At 49.9% G+C, this 18,466-nt stretch overlaps 1 protein-coding gene across 1 annotated transcript; it reads left to right on the plus strand.

Annotated features, from left to right (window-relative positions):
* The first annotated feature begins 742 nt into the window (after nucleotides 1-742).
* Nucleotides 743-17,632, plus strand: ZC3H12A (zinc finger CCCH-type containing 12A). The gene is made up of 6 exons (XM_069067958.1): nucleotides 743-874; nucleotides 2,072-2,641; nucleotides 11,881-12,020; nucleotides 13,767-14,001; nucleotides 15,008-15,114; nucleotides 15,551-17,632. The coding sequence occupies exons 2-6, from the start codon at nucleotides 2,115-2,117 to the stop codon at nucleotides 16,507-16,509; spliced, it is 1,968 nt and encodes a 655-aa protein (XP_068924059.1). The 5' UTR covers nucleotides 743-874; nucleotides 2,072-2,114; the 3' UTR covers nucleotides 16,510-17,632.
* Nucleotides 17,633-18,466: the final 834 nt, after the last annotated feature.

The following is an 18,466-nucleotide window of genomic DNA, read 5'->3' on the forward strand; positions in this document are numbered from 1 at the left end:
CTAGGAAGTATCAAAAGTAGGTAGACCCAGCTTTTCCCAATATTGGGAATGTGTGTAATAAATGCCTCTATGTACCCACCTTACGTAGTGCCTACATGTGTGCAGCTCCTTAGGACAAACTCACAGCAAGAAAGAATTCAGTTTATCTAATCCAATCCCTTCGTTTTACAAATCGGGAAACTGAGACCCCGATGGGCTCGCCCTAGGTTTTGAACCCAGGTAAGTGAACCCTGGATTCACTCTTTTTTCCTTATAAGACCCTGTCTTTTCACCCGCACCCCCACAGACCTCAAAAATGAATGGAAGTGGAAGGGAGGCCAGGTGTAGACAGAGGCAGCTGCCCCGTAGGCCCGCCCTCCCCTTTCCCCACTTCCTCTTCCTTGGCCCCAAACCCACGTGGAAGCTGTGCTACCCTGGGGCTGGAGGAGCCAGTCCGGGGCCAGAGCCGGGCGGCTTCGACCAGTAGGGTAGAGTCCAGGCGCGGCCCTTCGACCAGACGCAGGGGCTGGCCCAGGGGATAGAGGGGCGGCGGGGCTGGCTTTGGGGGAAAGGCGTGTCCGAGAAGACCGGCCTGGCCGGAGAGCGGGGAGGAGCAGGAAGGGGCGGTGGCAGCGGCCGCTCCGCCTCCCGCCTCCCCACCTCTGCCCGGCCCGGCCCCGCCACCGCCTCCTCCCTCTCCTCCTCCTCCTCCTCCTCCTCCTCCTAAAGGGCCGCCGCCGCCGCTGGCTCCTGCTTTTCGCCTCTTTGAAACCGCCACCACCTGTCGGGACCTGCCCGCTCCCCCCCTCCCCCCCGGTATAAAGCCCCGGGGACGAGCCCTGCCCCCCGGAGTCGGACCCCCATGGAGACACTGCTGGGGACAGCGCACGGCCGGGTAGGAAGATCCCAGCGCGGGCGGGGCGGGGGAAGAGGGGCGGCCGGGAGGATCTGGTCCCCAGCTCGAGCCCGGGGCGTTCCTCTCCCTACTTAGCTGAAGTCGCGAAAGTAGGGGCAGAGGGGGCTGGGGAGGCGGCGGGACGGCTGTCGTCCATCTCCAGACTGGGCCCGAAGAGGAAGCCCGAGGCAGAGGGCCGGGGCGGAGCCGGGGGGACCGTCCCCAGCCCCCTGGGCCGGGATTAGCCTGGACCAGACGGGACATTTCTCTTCTCCACCGCTCTCTCTTCCACCCCAACACCCCCCCCCCCGCTCTCACTTCCCTCGAAAGTTTCCTTCGTACTTTTCTGCCCCTTCAGCAGTTTTGGAAACTTCTCCCTCCCGATTGCCCAAGCTCCGTGACCTTGGCAATGCCTTGGGACCGTTGTCTAGTGCCTGGATCTAAGAAACAGGCTCTGTAGCAACCCCTTGCGCCCCTCCCCCCGCCCCATCACTCCCATGGTGAGACAGGGACTTGGACCCGGTCTTGGTTGGTGGGGGGTGAATTCGCCACCTAGTTTAGTCTGGCTTCTTGACCGCCCCCCACCCCAGTTCCAAATCTGCCAAGGTTATCTGGTCCCTCCCTCACCTTTCTCCTAGTTAGGGGGGTGGGGAGGGAGAGATACAATTGTAAGCAGCTGCCCGGTACCAATGGGAGGGGTGGTCTGTGAGCTCTCCCTTCCCCCTATCAGAAGAAGCTTGTAATGGGGGGGGGGGGGGAGAGGAGGGAGGAGGTGAGAGAATTTCAGAAAGGTCTTAGCCTCCGAGCCCTATTGGGGAGGAGAAACTGTTAGGGAGGCGGGGTTTTGTGAGTCTTCTGGGCCCTGCATTTCTGGCCTCAATTTCCCTAGCAATATGATGGCCAAGAGTACAGGAGGTTTTGGTTTCACAGAATAACTAAGCCTTAACACTAGAAAGAAAAATCATCCAATTCCTTTCTTTAGAGATGAGGAAACAGGCTCAGAGCTAGGAAATGATTGGCCCAAGTTGCACTAAAAGGCAGTGGTAGAATTGAGATTTGAACCCAGGTCTCCCAGCTTCAGGCCAGTGTTCTTTTTGTCATACTGAGTTGTCCACAGAAGTAGTCTAAATGAATGCCACCCACTTGTTCTCTCCTAACCCCCCTGATTAAGTAAGCATCTGCTTGGTTGGTTCACAGAAGCTGGAAGGAACTGGGAGCCTGAGCCTTCAGGAAGAGAAGGATGAATGTGGACCAGAGGTCCCCCGAGGTCCTTACTTCACGAAGTGAGGGCCCTTTCCATCAAGCCAGTCTTGCCATGAGTCTTTCAGCTGTCCAGGAGAATGCCTCTCTGGGGCCCAACAGCCTTCCCAGACATCGAGGAAGCCCCCAACCCAGCCGGCCTGGCTCCCCACACAACAGAACTGTGATGGTGGCCCCGGAACCAGGCCAACCAGAAGGGTTGGATGATACAGAGCTGCAGATGAAAGTGGACTTTTTCCGAAAGCTAGGCTACTCGTCTGGGGAAATCCATGGAGTCCTACACAAGCTGGGACTTCAGGCAGACACCAACACTGTCCTGGGTGAGCTGGTGAAACACGGACCAGCCACAGAGCGAGAAGGCCCACTGGAAAGGCCCACAGAACCCCCACTGGTGCCCCGAGGCGGAGGGACCCCAAAGGCACCCTCCCCTTGCTCTCTACCCCCTGAGGACAAGGAAGCCGGTAACCTGAGGCCAGTGGTCATCGATGGGAGCAATGTGGCCATGAGGTCTGTTCACAAACTCCGGGTATCATTTTGTCTCTTCCTCTGCTTTCATGCTGGTTTACTAGAAGCTTGGAATGTCATGAGCATATTTGTCCTGGCCCTCATTAGAAGTCCTGTAGTCAAATTTGAATTTTATGGTCATCCTGATTACCCATTCAGGGATAACATGGCAGGGCTTTTGCTTGTGGTCTGTTAAACAAACATCCATTAACTGCTCTGTGCAGCTCACCTTTTTGGTAGTGATGAATATACAATTCTGCCATCACCAAGGCACAGGTCTATCATCTAGAATGTTATCATTTCTTATAGGAGGATAAGGCACCCACATTTCAGTGGGGCTCCTCCCTGGGTGAAAATCATTAGGGAGAAATGGGTTTGCATCTCTGCTGGCCTCAGTTTCCTCATCTCTAAAATGGTATTAGGTTCAGAACAATGTGGAACCCATAGGAGCTCTCAGGTTCCAAGTGAAGAAATGCTAACTCCATTATCTCTGAGGAAATATGGGCAAGGAGTTGAGAACCAGGCTTGGAGTTGGGAAGACTTGGGTTGAAATTTCAACTCTTTACCTTTACTAGCTAATGTGGCCACAGGAAAGTCATTTAACCTCTGTGAGACTGAATTTTCCTGCCTTGAAGGATTGTTAGGCCTTTGTATGTAAGGCCTTTGAAAACATTAAAACTCTTGATGATAAAATTATCCCATCCTCCTCAACTGCAAGAAGGGTTGCCCCCAACTCTTTCTGCCTGCAAGGACCTGGACTAAATGCAATCAATTCTTGGCCTTTGGAGTGAGTGGGTGGACCCAGCTTATACCTCAGGTGAACCAGTGACTCACCTGCCCCTCTGACTCAGGGGACTGTCCCTACCAGAGCCCTGAGCTATGGGGAAGGTGCTTCCTGGAGCTGGCTGGGGACAGCGCCTCCTGACATGAGAGCCTTGGACTCAGGCAGGAACTCCCCTGGGTGAGGGAGAAGGCAATGGAGTGACTTGCTGGGAAGGTGTGGTGGGGTGTGAGGGGGTGTCCTTCTTCAAGCAGGGACTTGGGGGAAATAGCAAGGTCTAATTTGTTCCCAGCCTTTATGCTCTGGCCCAGCTAAAGGCCTGGGAGTGAAGTGGTCCTGGAGGTGTTACTGGGAGGTCCTGGAAAACGGGTCAGACTGGAGGCCAAGCCTTTCCTCTTATCTAGCTTGAACAAAAGTCCCAGGTGTCTGGAGAGGGAAAAGGTCAGGGGTCAACATTAGGGGAAAGGAAATGGGTAGTTTGGAAACAGCCCAACTAGACAAAGAGCCTGAGACTAGTACTGGTTCTGCCACTGCCCTGTGACCTTGACCAGTTTCCTTCGTGTGTCAGGGTCTCAGTTTTCTCCTCAGTAAAATGAAAGCCAGTGAACTAGAACTTTTCAACAGACCCGTTGTAAATTTGTGTGGGTTGCTATGTAGTTTAAATTTTTTTTTTGATGAAGGCAGGAGGAAGTTTCTTGAGGGTTCATAGAATGGGACACTCCCGATTTAGGGAGTTAAATAGAGACATGCTTTCCTTACCTTACATATGGGGAAACGGGGTCAGAGAGGGAAAGATCATAGAATCATAGATTCAGGGTTGTAAATTCGGACAAGTTCATACAGCAGCTGTCTGAGACTCTGGGGCTTCTAAGGAGTTCCCGTTCTTTCTGCTCTTACCCAGTGAGATCTATGTTGGCCTGGACTGAAAGAGGAGGGGAATTACTAGGGTGGCCTTGGATTCTGGGGCCTTCTAATCTCTTGCAGCTTCCTCCACTCTTAACAATCCCTAGCACAGCCAAGGTCAGGTCCATTCTGTACTTGGACCTAAGACAAGCTGGGTTTGGGGCTACCTGGAGGTCCGGGGAAGGGTCACAGTTTAGTGATTAGTGGTTAGTCATAACTCCAAGGGGGTCTTGACTTTCACTCTCGATGCACAATCCTGTTCAGCAGTAGCTTGAGAGGGCTTACTGTTACCTCCAGCCTCCTCATGCCCTTCATAGTTGGTGTCCAAGGGAATGGGCATAGGGGGTGTGGAATCTCTGTTTAGATGATTGGGCTATCAGAAGTGGGAAGAATGGTGTAGAATCTTTCTGGTGTGGTGTGAGTTTGGGATCAGTATGGGTCTCTGTAATATGAGGTTGTATTGTGTAGGGTCCGAACACTGATTTGTATGGTATTTGGATGTGTGTAGAATGTGTCACCAGGTCAAGGATTTTTTTTTAATTTGTCTTTGTGTCGTAACATAGTGCCTACTTCAAAGTAGGCATGTAAAATATATGGGGATGTTGGGTTGGATTAAAAAATCAAATCCTAGACTTGGAGTGGGAGGGCCTGGGCTCAGATGTGTGTTGGGCAATTTCTGGCCCTCTCTGAATCTCTGTTTCCTTATCTGTAAAATGAGGTAAACTCCTTTATCAGGTCCTGGGGAGCAGGGATTGTTGTATCCTAACACCTAACACAGATTAGTTGACCGAGGAAGGCTCTTCTAGCTCCAAATTCATGATCCTTCTATTTGCAAAGCGTCTGCAGTGAAATTGATTTGAGGGTGTGATATGTCAGGATGGTATGAAGAGGGCTGAGTATCAGTGTCCTAGAATGTGTATTGTTTATTGAGGTGCCTCAGGGTCCTGTAAGTGTATGGGGGTGGGAGAGTGCAGGTATATGAGACAGATTTGTATACGGTCAGTTTTGGGGTGGGGAAGAGAAGCTATCTCTGTTTCTTGGCATGTGTATAGTAGATTGAACTGGGAAAACAGTGTGTGGGGGAGGTAATCCAGCTGGCCCAGCCTGGAGCCGGCAAGAAAGGCCCAGCCCAGCCCCAAGAGCCATGTGGAGTGGGAGAGGAGAGAGGTCAGGCCTGGCTGGGACCACAGTCCCCTGCTGGCTGGGGTTTTCATTGCTCCCCAGGAGGGGAATTCCAGCCCTGACTTCCTGTATTGGCTGTGTTGCAAACTGTGTCCCTGCCCTGCCTGACTACAACCCCCCTCCACCCCCCCACCCTCCAGCGCCCCCACCATATGCAAATCGGGTGGAAATTAACCTCTCATTTCCTTCTAAGGGAATTTTCTAAACCTGTTGCCAAATCAGATTACCTGGGGAGGGCTTCTTCTCTCTCTTCCCAGGGGACTCTGGGAGAGACTATCTGGCCTTATTCCTCCTCTCTTCCCCCCCCCCCCATCCCTACCCCTTTACCCCCCACTCTTCCTCAGGCTTAGGGGCAAGCTACTTTAATTAAAAAAAAAACTTTTATTAAACATTTAAAGTTTAGAATTAGGCCACTCTTTCCCAGAAGAAAGCCCCATGCTCTCTAGAACACAGATTGTCAGAGCCAGAAGGGGCACGTTAAGTTCAGCTGACATTTTCCAAGCATGTACTGTGTGCCAGGCCTTGAACTAGGCCTTGGAGATTGAGCTAGAGCCTTGACCTGTGACTTCTTGCCCAGGGAACTCCTAAGTGAGGTTAACTCCCTCACCAGTACTAGTCAGCAGTTCTCTGCAACTCACAGCCTGAGAAGAGAGCTGCCCAGGGCGTGGAGAAGTTAGCACCTTCACTGTCCTGGTCATAGAGCCAGCATGTGTCAGGATGGACTTGAACACAGTGAGGTTTCTCTTAGCTTCCAAGACAGCTCTAGCCACTGGACCCTGAGGACACAAGAACAAAAAGAAGTAACTTCCATTTTTCAGTGGTGGGAAGTTGAGCCTTTACCTTGGGGTACCTTCAAGGGTGGTGCATGGCTAACCTTTCCTTTCCACTGAATTGCCCTTCCCACAAAAGTTGTGTTGGGTGTTTATTCTTCAGATTTCACACTGACATTCCTCTGAACGGGAGACTGAGTAGAGGATTCTTTTGGGTTCTGACTGTCTGAGGGGGGAAGAAAGGGACAGGTGGGCAGAGGCCCAGAGACAAAATAGCCTAAAATAGAATGTTTTTGAGATCCTGGAGGAAAAGGGAGTCAATCTCCATTTCATTCAAAGCCTCCATTGGGAGCCTCTATAATGAGCCATGGCAAGAGAGGATGGAGGGAAGGGGGGAATACCATAGTCTTTACTGTCCCCCTGACTTTCCCTTCCTCCTGAGGTTTCCCAAGTTAAACTGGGGGGAGGGAGTTGGGTTGAGGAATCTTCCAAGATCAAGCAGGCCTTGGTTTTGTAGCTAGGGGCACAAGCCAAGACTCAGTGCTCACCTTCTGAGCAGGAGGGTTACCGGGAGGGAGGGAGAGAGAAAGAGAGAGAGAGAAAGTGAGTGAGAGTGTGTGTGTGTTGGCACATGTCTGACCCCATACCCAAACAAGGCCTTTCTGTCATGTTTATACCTGTGGGTAAAGAGCCCAGCATAGGCTGGGTGTTTTACCTCAGAGCAAAGGAGGCTACCAGATGTTTGAGATTCCCTAGGGACAGGTGAATGGGATTGCTACCATAAAGTGTCACATCTCACCCCTAACCCCCAGACATACACAAAGCAGGAAGTAGGGAGATGAAGGGTATGTTACACCTAGGCAAGCCAGCAAGCTTCTACCAGGAAACTTCCTGTGACTAATCTCACTAACCCCAGGAGGGAGGGAGTGTGTGTATGTGTATTTGTGTGCACACGTGCTGGCACACGTATGTGTTCATTCTCTCAACCAAATGAATGCCAACTTTACTGTCAAAAATTCCTGAGTTCAATGTCTTCCTCTTAAACACATATTAGCGATGGGTGATTCTAGACAAATTGAATAACCTCTCTGTGCCCCTAGGTAACTCTATAATAATCTAGTCAAGTCAGCAAGCATTTATATGGGCCTGCTATATGCCAGCCACTGTGTTAAGCCCTGAAGATAGAAACAATAGAGACAAAGGCCAGCAGTCCCTGCCCTCAAAGAGCCCACAGTCTAATAGAGGAGACAATATGCAAACAGCTACATACAGACAAGATATAGATGAGATAAACCAGAGGTAATCAGCTGAGGTAAGGTGCTAGAATTAAGGAGGATCATGAAATGTTTCTTGCAGTGGGATTTTAGCTGAGGCTTAAATGAAACCAGGATTCAGACGTGAAGAGGGCGAAACTAGGACCTAGGAGCATCCGTCCTGAATCAGAACGAGCTTTGAAATCACTGAGGGAAAAAAAGTGCAGACTAGGAGGTGGGGGTAGGGGCTGTCTTCTGTTTTCTCTGTATCCCAATTATAGACCTTCCCAGAGGCTCAGCATCTCCTTTTCCACCTCTCCAGGACTCAGTGCTGTTTCTCTTCAGCTTCCTAGAAATGAGGCCGAGATAGGCAACACAATATAAAGACAAGAGTCCTGGGCCAAAAGGCAGATCTCTGACCCAGTCCCAGCCACAAACCAAGGTCATAAGTGTGACCTTGAACAAATCTCTTGATGTCTCAAGGCCTCAACTTCCTCCTCTCTAAAAGGAGGGAGGTTGGACAAACTAGCTAGCTAATCTCCTCCTAGCTGGTCCCTGGCTGGCCAGCTAGGATTAGAACACCTAAGAGGGGAGAGAGAGATGAGAAGAGAAAACATTCCTTCCCCATGGGAGGAGTGTTTCCAGTAGAGAGGAGATGGAGCTAGCCTGGTGCTCTGACAGCCCCACAATTCACCCAGAGCTCAGAGAAGAGTCCAGTGGGATCAGAGTTCTTAGAAGGGACTTGGAGATCCAAGGCTTCATTTTCAAGGAGAAAAATTCAAGTGTAAAGGAGACCCAGGCTCACCCAGCCAGCAATGAATGGGTCATTCTCTCTTGGCTTCCTTCCTGCTCAGCTTCCTGGTATCCTTTCTGGACACCTTCCCTAGAAGCTTCCTTGTGCCCTAACTGGGGGCTCTCTGCCCCTCCCCCTAGGCTGCTCTCTGGGTTAATTTTGGGCTTGGTTGGGAGGAAAAGTGGGCAGGCGGACAGACACCCCAGAAATGGGAACATCCCCGACAGGATGTGGTTTTCAGCGGCACTGCCTTCTTTACGTAAGATTAGTCTGTCTGATTTTGCCAGATGTATGAGTTCTTAATTCTCATTTGGGGTGGAGGGGGAGTGTTAGGGAGGGAGGAGTAGGCAGTGGGAGAGAGGCCAGTGGGGCCAGGGAGTTGGCAACCTGGACCTCCCACCCCGAGTCACCAGGGCCCTTGATTGCTTGGAAACCCTCTGCCACCTTGAGTTAATGTGCAGCTAGGCCTGGTTACATGGCAACCGCTGAATTGAAAGGGAGAACAGGGGGTGGTTTATCAGACCATTGTCTCTCCTGATTGCCCTCCTAGTCATACTGGACTAAGGGGAAAAGGCTCTCTTTAGCCACAGAGGCACTGTTTTTCCACTGAGAGGGGGGGAGATGGGGATCACTACTCTCCTAGTTAGAGACTGGGAGACTGAGGCTCAGAGAGTATGAGGAGAACCCAGATGTCTGGTTATCTCATTCCAGATCTACATTAGGTACTTCTTTCTACCCCAAAACCTCCAGTCTAGGGGAGTTTATTTAGAGCAGGGCTTCTTAGGCCTGTGACCTGGACCCACTGGATCCAGCCTACAGGCCCTGTTCAGAATAATGTATTTAAATACATAAAATAAAAGGCATTGGGTTATTGATTATAATGAAAAATAGGTCTCAGAATATATATATATATATATATATTTAAATTCATGTCCCCAGGTGAAAAACACCTGATTTAGAAAATGACAGCTACATTAGTCAATCAGCAAGCATTTCTTAAACTCCTCCCATATTCCAGGTCCTATGCCAAATGGGGATATAGATCCAAAGAATGAAAAAATTCTGTCCCACAAGGAGCTGAGAATCTAACAGGGAAACAAACACCATACAAGTCTATGCAGGCCACAGATATAAAGAGTGTACAGAAAAAGTGGATACAGGGGCTAGGGAGAACAGAAAGATTTCCCTCTTCTAGTCCTACTCACTGGGGTCAGTTTATTGGGTGGTGGAAGGATTCCAAAGGTGGAATACCAAAATCCTCTTCTTCCTACTTCCTACCTGTATGACCTTATGACACATGTCATTTAATTTGTCTCTGGTTCTCAGCTTCTTCATTTGTAAAAGGAAGGAGTTAATCTAATTTGTCATGTAGTGAGTGCTGGACTTTGAATCCAGGATAGCCTGGATTCCAATCCTGCCTTAAAAGTACTTAGTACTTGTATGGCCCTGGGCAAGTTATTTTCAGTGGGCTTCAGTCTTCTCATCTAGAAACTGAAGGGGGTAGACTAGGAGACTCAGGAGGGCCCTTTCAGCTCTGGAACTGTGATCCTGTGATTCTAAGATCTGTTGTTCGAGCAAGGTGAGCTTTCCCTCCCCCAATTCTTAATACTGTCCTCTCTGGCCAGAGATCATGCTGGTGAATCTCTTCACTTAGTCAAACTGGTTCTCAGGAAGCCCACACACTCAAATCCTCTTCAGCCTAGGTATGGCAGGGCAGGGTAGGTTCTCTGGAGATTGTCTTTGACCAGCAAAGTCTTCCAGTAGAGCAGTGGAGAAAGATTGTCAGTGGACAGTTGAAGGAAATGAGAAAAGTACTGTTTCCCCACCCCCTCTTAGTCCCAGTGCCTTCCCTCTCTTTGTTTATGTTTGTTTGAATGCCATTCTATTAGATTATAAATTCCTTGAGGACAGGGACTGTCTTTTGCCTCTTTTTGGATCCCTGGCCCTTAGCACAGGCCTGGCACTGAGCAGATACTTAATAAAAGTTTATTGAATTGAATTTTCATACTGAAAGACCACATGATCTCTGTCTTCAGCAGGTCTATTTGAGCCCCCAATGCCAGAGAGCAGAGCTGCTTCTCTCCCCCCTAGCCATCCCTAGACCCACCTTGGTCTGTCTCCCCAGAGCCTTTTTGTAATAGCTGGGCATTAAAGGTTTGAGTGTGGGGTTTATCTAAATTTGAAGTGATCTTGATCTATTTTGAGGCCTTTCAGGAATGGCTTGTTCACTCCCACAGCTGTGACCTTCATTTCCATTTTGAGATAGGAATTGGGAAGGGAGGGGTTAAATCTTTTGTCTACTTAGACCTTTGAATTATGGCTTCCGAGTTGTAAAGGACTTTAAAAACACACAAAAATACACACACTTTGCTTTATAGATGGGGAAACAAACCCTAGAGAGGAAAAAAAAAACCTTTGCCTATGTTCACACAAGTCACAAAACCCAGATCTCTTGACTCCCAGTTATAGAATTCTACAATTTCATTGAATGACTGAGTTGTTTTGATAGTAGGAAAGGATCTTAGTAACCATTTAGTCCGGTCCCTTCTTTTTACAGACGAGGAAATTGAGGTCAGAAAGGGAGGAAGGGACTTGCCTCATATTACAATTCATAGAGGAAACAGGGCAAGAGATCCTGCCTCCTTGGCCAGTGTATCTCTTTGGAAATATGTTGTTTGGAGATAAGTGAGGTCATAGAATAATAATAATAACAACTGTATTTGTGTATGGCTTTAATGTTTGCAAAGTGCTTTGCAAAATGTTATCTCATTTGTTCTTCATAACACCCTGGGGAGGGTTTTTTTATTTTTTATTATCCTCATTTTATGTATCAGAAAATTGAGGTTGACAGAGATTGACTCGTCATGCAGCTAAGTAAGTATCTGAGACCAAATGTACACACAAGTCTTCCTGACTCCAGGTCCCACTACTTGTCTCATGTAGATGATGTAGCTACAGTTCTAGGGAGAGTCATAGCGTCATCAATTTTCAGAGCTGAAATGTGGTACCTTCAAGACTATGCATTTTACACAAGAGGAAATTGAGGCCCAAAGAGAAGTGCTTTGCCCTAAGTCAATCAGATATTAAGTAGCAGAGCTGGCTTTCAAACTCCAGAGTCTGACTCCTCTTTCCACTCTGCCCACATGGCCCCAGGTGGGCACAGGAACCAAAAATCTCCATGTTCTCTCCCCCAGCTTCAGCTGATGTTGCAAAATGTGTCTGACCCCATGGGAAGTGGGAGCTGCCAGAATCCTGAGTGTTTCCTTACTTCGGAGGGGGATAGGACAGAAGGGGTATTCCCTGCTGGTAGTGCTATGGGAAACTGGGGTGGAATGTGAGAACTAGAAGGCCTAAGGGAGTTACCTGTTAGTACCCAATTTTTCTCATTCCTCCGATGAAGAAATTGAGGTCCCAGGAGGACATGCAGTAACTGTACCAAGCCAGTCCTCTCTCCCTTCCTCTCTGGCCTGATAAAAACTGGACCCTCCACCCTATGTGTCACTTGTTTTCTCCTCCCTCTTCTGTGTTGATTTACCTTCTGACTTCCACCCACCTTCTAGCCATGGAAATAAGGAGGTCTTCTCCTGCCGAGGCATCTTGCTAGCTGTAAACTGGTTCCTGGAACGCGGACACTCAGATATCACAGTTTTTGTACCATTGTGGAGGAAGGAGCAGCCACGTCCTGATGTGCCCATCACAGGTAAAGGGAGACATGAAGAGTGCAAGCCTCCCAGAATGGGGAGGGAGGTGGGGGTCCTTAGCTCAGGGAACCATGGCCAAGCCAGAATCTTTGGAGACAATGTCCAGCTCCCCACTTCTCCATCCCCTGCTCAAGCAGGGATTCAGAAAAGTTGAGGTCAGTTTCACATTCCCCCTCTCTGGATGGCCATAGGTCTCTCCCCCCCCTCCCCCTCTCTCCCTCCCTTCCTGGGGCTGATGAAAGTCATCCCGTCTACCTACCTGTTTCTTGGCAAGAAACCCTGCCTTCCAGCCCAAGTTTCTCTTACCAAGTGTCTAGGTTGAGAACTCCACATTTCTTCGGGAAAGGAGCCCCTTGGGACCTTTCAGATCCTCAAGGTCCCTAAGGTGGAGCTGTGGGTTGCTGCATGGGAGCCATGGGGAAAAGGGAAGTATAGATATGCTGCTGCCGCCACCAGCACTGTCCAGTACTGACCAAGTCGAGATCAAGGTTGCAATTGTTGTGCTTCTTAGTGGTGATCAAGCTGATCCCATTTCCAAGACATTTGAAGGTTTACAAAATGTTTCCCTCACACCAGGTCCATGAGGTCAGCATTAAAGGCATCCCATTTTACAGATAAGGAACCAGCTTCCCCTAGGGTCTCACAGGGAAGACTCCCAACTTAGACCGGTTGGCAGGTTGAGGACCTCAAGCCATGGGGACTCCCTTGGCTGGGACAGACTCAGGGCCATCATATAGAGCACCACATTCAAAGAGATGTGTTTCTCCAAACTGAGAACCCCAAGAGGGTGGCTAGTTCCTTTTTTTTTCCCCTCAAAAAAAAAAAAGTGTCTTGTGAATCAATTTGAACTACAACCAGCATTGGTGTTTTCTAAAGCTACTGGTTCAGAATGAAACTAGCAGGTCCAGATCCACTTTGCATTAGCCAGCGTTTGAGTCATCTCAGGTCCCCAGAAAAGAGAATCCTAGATTTAGAATTGGAAGGAACTCCAAGCTCTCCTGGTCTAATCCCCCCCCACCCCACCCCCGCCTCTATCATCATACAGATTGGAAAGCCAAGACCCGGAAAGATCATCCTGTCCTAGTGGCGGAGCTTGAAGGCCATCTGTTCCAACCCCACTGGTTTTAGACCAGGAAACTGAGGCCAGGAGATGTGAAGGGATCTGCCTGAGGTCACACAGCTAGTGAGCAGCAGAAGACAGGACAAGATCCCACTTATTCTGGAACTAAATCCAGCATTCTTTTCTCTTCCACCTTTACTGCCTCAAACCCTTACTGCTGTGGAAAGGACTACAGGATGGAGCAAATAAGCTACTAGACTTGGAGTCAGGAGTGAATGAATGAACATTAAATGCTTGCAGTGTACCAAGTTTTGTACCAAGCACTGGAAATACAAATAGGAAAGTCAGGCTGTATTTGCTCTAAGGAGTTAGCATTCTAATAAACCAGGAAGACAAGTCCCCCTTTGATACTAGTTAGAAAGTGAACAAGGTACTTTATCAATCTGAGCCTCAGTTCCCTAATCTGTAAAATGGGGGTGATAATACCTACTTCACAAGGTTGCTTATTGTGAGGCTTGAATGAGATAACATGCGTAAAGGGGCAATAGTCAGTACTAGAGATGGGGAAGAGCAAACACTGGTCTTACGCTCAGGGGGCCCTAGCTCTGAAAGGTGAGACTCCTGAACCCCTGAGTGGGGAGAGGTCCAGTGCTTGTCTGCCATTGGCTTTCTGCATCCTCTGCAGATCAGCACATTCTTCGTGAGCTGGAGAAGAAGAAGATCTTGGTATTCACACCATCACGGCGAGTGGGGGGTAAACGGGTCGTGTGCTATGATGACCGATTCATCGTGAAGCTGGCATTCGATTCTGACGGCATCATAGTCTCCAATGACACCTACAGGGACCTGCAGTGTGAGCGGCTGGAATGGAAGAGGTTCATTGAGGAGAGACTGCTCATGTACTCTTTTGTCAATGATAAGTACGTCCCTCGTCCTTCTCCCCTACCTGATGTCTCCCAGGTCCACGCTTGAGGGAGTGAGGGTCTCTGGGGATTCAGTTTAATTCAAATATTGATTAATCACACACCCTGCACTAGGTTCTGTGCTAGGAATGGGGGATGTGAAAACGAAAAGGAAACAGATCTTGACCTGAAAGAATTTCTCCTGCTACCTGGGAATGTAATGTAGACACACAAAGTAACAAAGTATACAAATGACTACAAAGTAATCTCAAGAACAGGAGAAAGGATTAAAGAAAAGGCCTCCTATAGGAAATGGGATCTGAACTCTGCTTTGGTGGAAGTCAGATAGTATCCTGATTGGGGGGAGGGGCATTCCAGACGGGGACCATTTGAACAAAGGCACATAGGTGCAACAAAAGGGCCCCTCCTTACTCTTCACTGGTGGGGACCGAGGCAGGCAAGCTTGTAGGTCTGTACTGGAGTAGCTATCAGTTAATCAGACCATCTGGGGTTAGTTATTAAGTGAAAACCAGGCAGGTCCAGAGAGCCTTGGTCCAGTGCCAGCCTTGGTGGATGACTTTAGACTCATCCCTTCTGCTGCCTGGGCCTGTTTCTTCCTCTAAAGTAAGATGAGTTGTTTTCTGGGGTCCCTTCTAGCTCTAGAGTCCTGTGGTCCAGCACAGATGATGTTCCAGGTGTCTGCTATGTTAGGGTCTCCTAACATCCCACCCTAGTCACCTTTGAAATACTTGGGGATAAGGATGAGCAGGCTATGAGTCTTCAGGCTCAATGTCTAAGTTCAAGCCATGTCCTCTTGCCTAAATTGGGGGTGTCATCTTGGGGAGGATCTGAATCTTCAGAGAGTGCTGGCCACAGGGCTTGGGTCTTTTCAGAGCTCTTATCCTTGGGGCCTTATAGACCTGAAGCAGAAGCTAGGGGCCTAACCTGCAACCCCAGGAACCCAGGGACTGATCAGAACCTTCACGTCTGACCAGTAACTCAGGCTTTCTCTTGCTTTTGACAGGTTCATGCCACCTGATGACCCCCTTGGCCGACATGGGCCCAGCCTGGATAACTTCCTCCGGAAGAAACCTCTCGTGCTTGAGCACAAGAAACAGCCTTGCCCCTATGGTAAGAATGGCCCTGAACACCTCATTCCATTGCCCTGCTTAACCACCGCACCTCCTAGGAACCTCCATGGACACAGCTGACTCCCAAATGTCCGTTACTGGAAAAGCCCTAGATAGGAGGTCAGGGGGCCTAGGTCTTAGCTGTGGATCCTAGCTCTGCCTCTCCTGAGCTGTGGAACTTTGGGTTAGTCCAAGCCACACTCTAGCCTTCAGCTTCCTCCTCTAGAAAATGCTGGGCTAGATGACCTTACTTGTGCTCTGTAATCACTGTAAACACCCTCTGTTCCATTTTCTCCTCTTTCATTGGGGATATGGTGTTTGTATGGAAGTGCTGGAGCAGTGAAAGCTGTCGTTATTTTTCTCCCTATTCCCCTGAGCCTCCCCTCTGAGCCTCCCTTCACCCACAGTCTGGCTCACTCCCACAAGTCTCCCCACAGGGAAGAAGTGTACATACGGGATCAAATGTCGGTTCTACCACCCAGAGAGACCGAGCCAGCCCCAGCGCTCTGTGGCAGATGAACTTCGAGCCAATGCCCGGCTCTCCCCACCCCGGGCACCTGCCAAAGACAAGAAATGCCGCCAGCCCTCACCCACATCCACTCCAGCCCCTGGGTCCCTCCCTATGAAGGATGAGCGGGAACATTGGTTGCCAGAGAAGAAGTTCCCAGGGGCCCAGCAGACTTCTGGAAGCAGTGCGGATGGGCAGACTAAGGCCTATGCCCAAGGCAGAAGCCTGCCAAGCATGAGTAGTGCCTTTGGCCCAGCAGACTGGCCCCCTCCTCCCCTAGACTCCCTCTCTTATCTCTCCCAAGATTGCCTGGACTCAGGCATTGGCTCCCTGGAAAGTCAAATGTCTGACCTCTGGGGTAGCCGGGGGAGCAGCAGCAGCCACGGGGAGTCTGGGGAGCCTCCCAGGACTGGGGGCAGTGGCAGTAACCAACAGAGTTGTACCTTCCTAGGCCGAGGTCACCTCCTGGCCTATGGCCCTGAGCACCCCCCTGGCCCTTCATCCCTCTCCTTTTCGGGCTATGGGCGCCCTGTGGGCACCGGGCAATTCAGCATCCCAGCAGAGTACCCTCCACCTCTGGGGTATGCACCACGAGAGTATTGGTCAGAGCCATACCAAATGCCCCCACCCACTGCAGCTAGGGTACCCCCGGCCCTTCGGGATCCCCACCTCCTTAGTGCCCCAGCAGCCTATGGTGCTGAAGCAGCAACATGGGGAACTGGGACAGATAGCTTCACCAAGGAGCGGGCCAGTTTACGTGTGAAGCTCTGTGGCATCTTCCCCCCACATCTGGTGGAGGCTGTGATGAGACGTTTCCCACAGCTCCTGGACCCCCAGCAGCTGGCAGCTGAAATCCTTAGCTACAAGTCTCAGAACCCAAGTGGGTGAGCCATAGAGAGCTCCCAGTGCTACTCACAGCCCCTCAGGGTGGGGGTGGGGGTGTAGGCATGAGGTGGGGGCTGCCTCAGTCTCCCACCAAACCTAGCCTAACTATGACAGTGCCCGCAGTCTGTCCCTGGAATTACTGGGACAGTACATGGACCAAGCTAGTTTTTAATAGCTCCCCTTGTCTTGGCACAGGAACCCCGTGGGTTCCTGAGCATCTGCCTGAGGGAGAATCTTACAAGAAAGGGATCCCAGAAACCAAAGAAATACTGTAACAATTGATTCTGGTCATAGACTAACGAAGACTCTCTCTTTATATGACTCAAGCCTCTATCTTTCTCATGTCTCTGCTCTCTATGTCTTTTCTCCCCTTTGTGTTCTGTCCTTTTCTCTGACTTTCTGTTCTGTCTTATACTCCTAACCCTTCTGTTTCTGTCTCTCTTTTGCCTACCTGCTCTGGGTCTCCAACTCTCATCTGACTCTCTGCTCTGGCTCTCAGTCTCCGTTCAAGACCAGAAGCGATTGCCCTGTTGGTACACATTGTATCAGAGTTTAATGATGAGACAATAATGTCTGTCCTGTGGCTGATGCCCCAAACCCTCTTTCTTCTCGAGGACGGGAAGGAGGGGAGGAGAAGCCAGGGAGGGGAGGAGTCTGTTCCCCTCCTCTGCATCTCCAGCTCCCTCCAGGCTCTGTCCTTAGGATAACAGCCTCTCACTGGCTGGTTCGGCACTATGTGCCCTCCGAGGCGCCCCGGCCAGGGCCCCCCAACCATGTACGCCAATGATGCCCCAGGGCCGGCGAGGTTTCATGTTAGTAGTTAAGATTTTTAAGAATCTCTCCTTGTACCTGCTGTGGCTACCTTGTCTGCTTTATAGTTTTCTTCTCTTGGGTGTGTTTTTTTTTTTTTCCTCCCAGAGCCCTGGGAAGCTGGAGCTGGGACAGCAGAGACTTGTACCCCCAGTAGGACTATGCCCAGAGGGTACTGGTGCTAGGCCCAACCTTTGTTGAGGGGCAGCCCTGCCTGTCCAGGAGATATGGGGGAGATGTGGGTTTATGGAAAGGTATATTTTAGATAGGAAGTGGTTGCTTCCTGCTGTATTACCAATAAAATTTTGACATTAGATTTTTTGTGTGTGGTGTTTGGATTTTGTTTTATGGTTTTGGTTGGAGTGGAATTAGTAAATTAGGTAGGTCTCCAGAAGTCAGAGCTAACAGCAAATAGGGGAACTTACAGGAAGGCTTTGGGCTTGATAGAACAAAGAACTTCCCAGAATTCAAACCTGCTCAGCAGTAGAATAGGGTGCTTTGGGAGTTAATGAGCTGCCCAGAAATTAGATGCCATCCCCAGGATTGTAGATAACCTCCAAGGGCCCTTCTGACTTGCATCCCACTACGAGGCCTGGAGTGAATTCTAACCTCTAAAAGGAATCCCAAGACATACCACTTCAGCAAGACAGGTTCCCCTACTTGGGGAGGGGAGCCTCAGAGTTCCAGCAGCATTTGGAGGTGCCTGCTGTCCTAGAAAGTCCAGGACTAGGGTCCACTGCCACACACACACACACACACACCCCCCACACCCCTTGTTGGGGTTTCCCCCATATACAACTGATGACGGCATTGGCCCCCTTCAGAGGAAGGAGTGAGGGAAAAAGGGCCTGCCTGTTCCTCTTTCCATTCTTGCTGGCAGGAACTGACTACGCTAATGACCTCTGTGAGAAAACACCAAGGCTTCTTTGGAAAGAGGTGAGAGGAACCTAAAAGGCCAGAGAACTGGTTCCCTTCTGGGTCCTCAGGATTCTTAGAGATCATTTCGACTTTCAAACCTCTAACTTTACAGTGACATGCCATATGCCCTACATCAGAGGTGTGAAACAAAGCAAGAATACTGCTCGAACCAGATGAAAATAACGGGAAATGTTGAACAAAATAAACATTCAGTGAAATATGGATGTTAACA

The sequence above is a fragment of the Petaurus breviceps genome, unplaced genomic scaffold, assembly GCF_028583685.1.
Source record: "Petaurus breviceps papuanus isolate PSGF00001 unplaced genomic scaffold, PetGlider_PUasm1.0 90760, whole genome shotgun sequence".
Classification (NCBI taxonomy): domain Eukaryota; kingdom Metazoa; phylum Chordata; class Mammalia; order Diprotodontia; family Petauridae; genus Petaurus; species Petaurus breviceps.

Excerpts from the sequence above, each read along its gene's own strand:
- ZC3H12A (XM_069067958.1), top strand. The coding sequence starts at position 2,115 with ATGAATGTGGACCAGAGGTCCCCCGAGGTCCTTACTTCACGAAGTGAG. Across the intron at positions 2,642-11,880 it reads GGGAGCAATGTGGCCATGAG|CCATGGAAATAAGGAGGTCT; the intron begins GTCTGTTCACAA and ends CCCACCTTCTAG. Across the intron at positions 14,002-15,007 it reads TACTCTTTTGTCAATGATAA|GTTCATGCCACCTGATGACC; the intron begins GTACGTCCCTCG and ends TGCTTTTGACAG.